A 7,610-nucleotide genomic window follows, 5' to 3' on the forward strand; every position below is an offset into this window, starting at 1 on the left:
CATTCTGCCCTCACATCGAGATATCTGCAAGGCAGGTAACCATTTGAATCGCGGATTTCTTTGTTCTCTATCGAAACTGGTGGAGCTTGCTCTGTAGGAGCGGGATCTGTTGTCGTTTTCAGTCGGGACGATGGTTACGTTGCTTGGTTTGCTGCCCAGCCTGCATTCGTTGAGGGAACAGATTCACCGGCTATGATCATCGCCTATGATCACCGACTACAAGCAAGTATATCTTCAATAGCCGGTTGAATCGAGACCAGAGTGTAGATCACGCACACTGGACTTCAAAGCCGAAGTTCGAGATCCTCTGTGCGATACCTCAGCGGTCAAGCGCGACCATATCAAATTGGGGAAATGTGTCTCTTGCGTTTTCATGCCGTCTTCGTTTCGTTGACCCCGTTCCTTTGCTCTACACACCATGCTCTCGGCTGAGGAAAGGCCTCAGCGGTGCGTTCCGTATATAACCTGGAGATCAGACAGGATTGGGTCAAGCAGCCAGCCTCGTGGATATGAATGATCAACTTTCATATTAGTTCCTGGTTCGTACACCACGGATTTGTTCCAATTGAGAACAGTCTCCATTATTTGCGAGTGCTATACTCTCATCTTCACCCACGGGCACATTTGATTGCACGCGCCTCTCCCCGTACGGCCTTGCATTTGGTCAGCTGTCGACAGCAACATCACCAACCAGGGGTGACTTCCACTGTGATAGCTCTCAGGCATATGGCCTTCTATTCTTTTGTTTATCGATGGGTTGATCCCGGCTCAGTATGGTAGTGCACTACCTTCTGTGTCTGGTCTGCCTTGTCTCACCCATCCTGTGAGAAAGCTACAACACTAAGAGCTGCGCCTTGCGAATCAGAGTTATGCCGATATGGATCCGTGACTGTATCCAAGAATGGTTTACGTGGCACTACAGTCCACTGAAACTCGGCTCTAGCAATCGAGTGCTAGCCGTGCACAGGAAGTGGACCAACGGATAAAGTCCCTTCCTTATGGTCGCAGTTCTTGTGACTACTTACTATCATGTAAGTACGCTTTTGCTCGAAGTTGAGCGCCATGCATGGTCGGTGCAGATGCTAACCGACCAGTATACAGTCCGTTTGGCAATGTCCTACTGATGAGAACGAACCACAGTATCAGGCTGATTTGACGGATTTCGAGACAGGAGAGCGCAGGACACAATGGCGATCCGAGTTTACTCCAGCAATATCGGATGCGAGCTCGGAGAGCACATGGAGTTTGGAGCGTTCAGAGAGTATACCCGGTCTGCGGAGATCTGCGAGCGCGTGAGAAGATTATCGAATCATCATGGATATGTCGACACCACCTGAGCAGGCTGAACTTCTGTTAGTGTCGACATTTCCCATGGTCCTTCCTGCGCCAATTCCCATTACAGGCATTCATGGCTCTGGCATCTGATGCAGAGCCAAGAAGGTCATATCCACATCTACTTAAGAACAAAGATGTCTGGCGGATTGGATTGGCTGTGCACGTCAACACCGTCGTCATTGAGAAATGGTCGCAATAAGCCAGTCTCGGATGAAAGGCCGAATCGAGATGGATGGGCACCGCGTCTGCATGTTGCAGAGCTCTGAGGAGAACGAGATGGCATGGATACAGTCGTCCATCTACTGCGACATAGATGTTCGTCTGCTATCGAATATATCTCTTACATGAGACGAGCAAGGCGGAAAGGCCTCGATGCAAGAGTTAACCTTGAACACGGATGAAGGACTACACAATATTGACGAGGACATTTCTGCGGATCTACATCCTGCTACTCTTGTTTATTCTTTTCCCGAAAAGTCGAGAAGGCATTCCACTAGAGTCCACTCAATGGAAAGAGTGACTGACTCGGAATATTCCGGCCAACGTCCTATCCGCCAAGGTTACGATCTAAGGAGCCCTTCGAGGCTCTAATCTCCTTCTCTTGACCATTATATAGCCGTCTGGACAATGATGCCGGCTAAAGTGACAGACCCCGCCCGTTCCCTGCGACAATCCACTTGTGTCGTTGTTCTCGCGGAGCATGAAGGCAAGGCTCAGAACGTAGGATTATGAATTGGAAACTCGAGAGTACATATCGCTGCTCGCGACTCAAAGTCCAGGAGAACAACTCCCTTTACGAACGCAAACGATACAGCTTTACAGGAGGACCCACCCACGCATCGGGTGCTTTTTCAGCGAAAAAGAATGACGATACCCTGCAAACAAGTATATGATCCACTTTGTAATACTTCATCCTAAGGCAATGTCTACTGCGGAGCATCATGTTTACATATTAAGAGATTTTTGAGCTTCGCAATGAAAGACATAATAAAGAGCCAAGTTTTTTCCAGACATATTCCCTTACCCATAGCCCACGTATACAAACAATCAAGCAAGTAGCAGATCTGCAAGACTATACATCAAGCACAGACATGCGACACGACTCCGTTGCGTTACACCACACTCACTTAATGTCGATACGTTTGCTCACAGTGGATTCGGCCGTTTTCGGGATGGTAATCGAGAGGACACCGTCCTTCAAACTTGCATCGATACCATCGCGGTCCACAGCGTTGGGAAACCGAAACGAACGTCTAAACTCTCCCACCGAACGCTCAGAACACCACCAGGATTGTTCGGGGTCTTCTGATGTTGACTCTCGCTCAGAACGCCCCTTGATGGTAAGGATGTTGTCGTCGCTCAGTTCAATCTCAATGTCCTTCTTGTCCACTCCCGGAAGCTCTCCGTCGAGACGGTAGTTGTCTTTCGTCTCGCGGACGTCAAACCGAGGAGAGTGACCCAGCACATCATGGCTGCCCGCTGAACGGTTTAGGAAGGACTCAAGGTCATTAAGAGCTCGAGACAAGGAGGGAAAGCCAGCGCCAGGATTCCTTTGCATCAAAGACATTGTCCTGGTTTGCCATGGCTGGCGCGGCCGCAGAGAGCGGATAACTGAAGGACGCGTAGCGAAGTGTCTAAGCGGGGTGTTCAAAAGTCTGCGGGCATACATCTTGATCTCTGGTTTTTGGTGTCGTCTTTGTCATCTGAAGATAGCATATAACTATGTCTTGTATATATACCTTCATGGAAGCGTATAAACGTCATTATTGTATTTCATCGTCAAAGTTTGAATCGTGGCTCTCCGGAAGCCTCTAGAAAGTACATGGTCGCTGTACCGCAGATAATCGATCTATACGCGTATGATATGGTATTCTGTGGCGTACTGAGACAGCAGAACGCATTGGTTAAGACATCATTTGTTCCATGGGATTCCAGCCGTTAGATGCCACGTGACTATGGACAGCTGATTATCCCACTGTCTCTATTCCACGGGCCCAAGGGGTGTCTTCGTTGGCTAATGCATACATCCGGACAGTCTTAAAAATTATTGTCCTAAGGGATTCTGTTGGACCATCAAAGCGCTCTAAGCGGGGAGCTGCGACCGCGAAACTCAATTTAGCCATATCGGCAAGCCGTAGCTGAAATGGACCATGATCATTCTAGATGTGGCGATTGACAGTTGACGATGATCATGAGACCCTAGCTCTACATTTGAGTTGATTCTGCCTTTTATTGTCCTCGTACCCATTATTCATCCTGGTGTGTAATATTCTAATTATCTATCTTTGCAGTAAGCATGACACATCTAGATACGCAGGAGGTCTCATGCGAGGATGATATAAGGGTTATCACTGGTAATTTGAACGCGCGGTTGAAATCCATGGGCCTTGGGGTTGATGGAGATCCTTCTGCCCTCAGCGCGCAGAATTCAGCAGACAATTTGTTTGAAGTCAATGTTGAGGTGACATGGTTGCCACAGACGGCTTGGTGCCAACAAATCTCGCTAGCGCGGAGGCTTTCGTTCGCAACCTGAAGAAGGTATATCAATGTAACTAATGACGGCAAGGGCAAACGGTTATCGTACGCAGTTTTTATCCGCTCTCTGATCTGGCATGGCTGCTTAAGGTGCAGATCGTGAATTAAATCACTCTGTGAGAGCTGAGCAGCAACTGCGCCGCGCAATTTATTTAAGCTTTTGATGAGAGTACCAGTGTCCGATAAGAACTCGAGGACTACCAATCCCTCGTGTGGGCACACAAGGAGTACGTCTCTTGGGATGATCTCTCCGCCTCATGGAAGCAGTTCAGCAAGTCCAAACAGTCGAAGCATGTCTTCGAACAAGGTATGCCAACACAACCTCGACCGTCCGAGCAGGACAGGAAGATGAATCCGTCCTGCGGAAGGCTTTGGGTGACTTCAGGTGGTTTGCATGGACTCCAAACGGCTTTTCAAGCCCGCAATAATGGATGGCTTGGTTTGGATGGATCGATTGGATCGGATCCTACGGGTTTCGGGGTTCCATCCACCTTACCGCTGTGGCTTCATCGGGCTAATGCCCAACCCTTCAGTAAGAATGCACCATCAGACTATAGTGACTGACAGCGAATCAGAGTCGTAAGCGATGAAGAGCACTTAAAGATTCGTGCTCCCTGATGACGGTGCATAATGCAGCCAGCCACTATCAGAGGTGCGGACTCCTCTTTTGAAACAAAGAAAAAATAAAGATGGGAGTGGAAGGTGACAGCCTTGCAGAACCGCGTGCTAGTCTACCCCTCCCCCTCATTCCAATACGGACGTGCCCAGTGAGTTGGGCAAAAAGTAAGCTGTATATCTCGTCAGCGCAGTAGCAGAAGCCAATTCTAGAAAAACAAAACATCATCTCGCTTAAGCTCTACTTCCCGGTCTGGATTGCTTTTAGAAGCCTTTGGGTCTTGTAAACACCGCGGCCAGCGCTATCCTCAGTGATGAGTTCTGATAGCGAAGAACTCCTGAAAGCCTTTCAGAGAGCAACAACGGAGTTCAAACTCTGTCCAAATCGCGTATGGGCTGTAGCAGGGGAGGACTTGCCAAATTTATTGCCCTCATCTATATTTAAGCATCAGGGACACGAGAGCTCCAACCACGAGCTCTGCACATTTGATTTCTGTGAATACTCCCAGCGCGATTTCACAGCGGTACAACAACGACATGAATGCAAGGGGGGCGGCTGTTTGCCACTGTGGGGTAGCTTTTCAAGAAGGATACTGGAAAAAGCTGCCTGTAGCGGGAAATCAACGGTCTGGAATTTGGCTGGAAACGCTATGCTAGAACCTCCTCGACCATATATGGCAGTTTCTCACGTCTGGTCAGACGGAACTGGCACCGGAGCTTGGCGTGATGGGGAAGTCAATGAATGTCTCTACTTATATTTCCGAGCCATCGCAGAGCACTTCCAATGCGAGGGAATCTGGTGGGACGCCCTTTGCATTCCACGTGCTAAGGCCGCACGCAACAAAGCTATCCAGAAAATCCAGACAAACTACCAGGATGCCCGGATTACATTAGTACACGATTGCTTTCTTCGGAACTGGGACTGGGACCCTGAAACCGCATGCTTCGGCATCCTTATGTCACCCTGGTTCAGTCGAGGTTGGACAGCCCTAGAGCTAGCAAAGTCGCGCAAGGTCAAGGTCATCTTCAAAGGACGTTATGGTCCTGTTATAAAGGATCTGGACGAAGAGATACTTGCAAAGGCAGATGAGATCAATGTCCCGCGCATCAAAGCGTCACGCATGATCAGGAATCTTCGGAAGGAGTTCACGTCATTGAACGATCTCCTAACTGTATTGCGCCCTCGATTTACTTCTTGGCCTAAGGACATGGCGGTCATCTCAGCTCTTCTGGTGGGCATTGAGCCAGAGGAACGGCAACAGAAGACATACAGGAGTATTCTAAAAAAATTAGGTGAGCTTTGCCCTGAGAATCTTTTTCATAATGCTGCAACGATGTCCGATGAATTCAGCTGGTGTCCTACTAGCCTGTTCAAGATGCCGTTGGAAAGATCTTCAGAGGTCCGCCTAAAGATCCTCGGAAACGATATCCGAGGGAAGTGGCGCATTAGCCGTCATTATGTAGAAGCAGGGCTTGAAAAGAATTGCATATGGCATAGCTCTCACCCTCTGATAACAAGGCAGCTCCAAGATGTCTTGAAATGCCCTAGACGATGTCGGCTCCTAACCAAATGCGGCACAGAACCAGTCCAAAGGGCTCTGCTGGTGAGAGAAAGGCATTGGGCGCGCTATCAATATCTTGGTGCTCTGTACTTCCGTCAGGAGCTGAGAGCATGGAGTACCGACGACTGGATAGAAGAAGATGTGACAATATGTGGCATTCAGGGTGATGATGGACTGATGCGCCACCCTGGACAGGATAGGAGTGCCAGAGACGCGGAGTGTACAAATCTCTCCAAATATCATCAAGACGAGCGATCGGACCATGCCTTGGACGTCGAGAATTTGAAGCACGCAGTATGGAGAGGAGAGTATTACCCGGCTTTCTCAGAGATGATGGGTAGAGTCGATCTGGAGATCCCTGATTGTCTTGGACGACGCCTGCTTCATCTTGCAGCCGAACGAGGGGATAAGCGGTGCGTTGAATCATTGTTGGCCAGCAACGTTGATACGGAGGCACGGTGCCACAATGGTCAGACAGCACTGTACCTCGCCTCCTGGGGAGGCTCCGCATCGGTTGTGAGATCGTTGCTAGACCAACATAGCGATGTGACAGCGAAAGACAATTACGGAAATACTGCACTACACATCGCTGCGCGAATGGGTTTTGAATCTATCGTCCGGCTCCTCATCGAGAAGAAAATTCCTGTCAACGCGGAGGGTCACAACAGTCTCACGCCTCTACATTATGCAACAATGAATGGGCACAAAGCGGTGGTTGAATTGCTGTTAAGGGAAGGGGCCAAAGTCAATGTCAAAGATAGCAAGATTGGTTGGGTGCCGTTGCATTGTGCAGCTGAGAGCGGAGATGAAGACTTAGCCGAGCTCCTTATCAAGAGCGGCGCCGATGTCAACGTGACAGACAGCATAGTGGGTTGGAATCCTTTGCATTTTGCCGCTATGAATGGTCACAAGAACATGATGCACTTGCTGGTCAGACAAGGTGCAAATAGCAAGGCTAAGGATATGTACGGCTGGATGCCGCAACAGTTTGCAGTATTAAATGGACATGGACACCTTGGGATTGTGGAGCTTTCCTCCAGCGAAGGCGAAACCAGCCCCTTTGCAGACAAGGGTCGGCTAACGCCCATACACTGTATAGCAATCAACCGCCAACGTGTGCTACACAAGCTGTTAGATGGCAACGGCACTGACATTGACTTTTCGAGCTCGAAGGAGAACTGGTCACCAATGTTGTTTGCGATACAGAATGGCCTTTCAGCCGTGATTAATCTGCTGCTTGAAACGAGCGCCACAATTGAGGCAGAGGAAGGGACTGGCCGAACCCCACTATGCTGGGCTGCTCTAGAGGGGAATTACACTGCTGCAAAACTGTTGCTTGAGAAGGGTGCCAAAATTGAAGCAAAGGATCGTTACGGTCACACACCACTACACTGTGCTGCGCAAGAAGGGCATGAGTCTGTCGTTTCACTGCTTCTCGAGAAGGGTGCAAATTGTGAGGCAGCAGATGATTATGGTCAAACTCCACTAGTCTGCGCTGCCAAGAATGGGCATGAGACTGTCGCGGCACTGCTGCTCGACAAGGGAGCTAATATCGAGGCAGCA

General features: G+C 49.4%; 2 protein-coding genes across 2 annotated transcripts in view; one reads left to right on the forward strand and one right to left on the reverse strand.

Annotated features, from left to right (window-relative positions):
* Window positions 1-2,458: 2,458 nt before the first annotated feature.
* On the reverse strand, window positions 2,459-3,004 carry Aud_005863 (Hsp20/alpha crystallin family protein; the record flags this gene model as incomplete). The annotated part of the gene is made up of 1 exon (XM_043290779.1): window positions 2,459-3,004. The coding sequence occupies one exon, from the start codon at window positions 3,002-3,004 to the stop codon at window positions 2,459-2,461; it is 546 nt and encodes a 181-aa protein (XP_043146714.1).
* A 2,131-nt stretch (window positions 3,005-5,135) lies between these two features.
* Aud_005864 (ankyrin repeat domain-containing protein) overlaps window positions 5,136-7,610 on the forward strand; it is a gene marked incomplete at both ends in the record, with an annotated part of 4,229 nt that continues 1,754 nt past the window's right edge. Inside the window, one exon of the mRNA XM_043290780.1 lies at window positions 5,136-7,500. Within this exon, the coding sequence (XP_043146715.1) occupies window positions 5,136-7,500 (2,365 nt within the window). The remainder of the gene's footprint in view (window positions 7,501-7,610) is intronic.

Source organism: Aspergillus udagawae (genome assembly GCF_001078395.1).
Source record: "Aspergillus udagawae IFM 46973 DNA, scaffold_4, whole genome shotgun sequence".
Lineage (NCBI taxonomy): Eukaryota > Fungi > Ascomycota > Eurotiomycetes > Eurotiales > Aspergillaceae > Aspergillus > Aspergillus udagawae.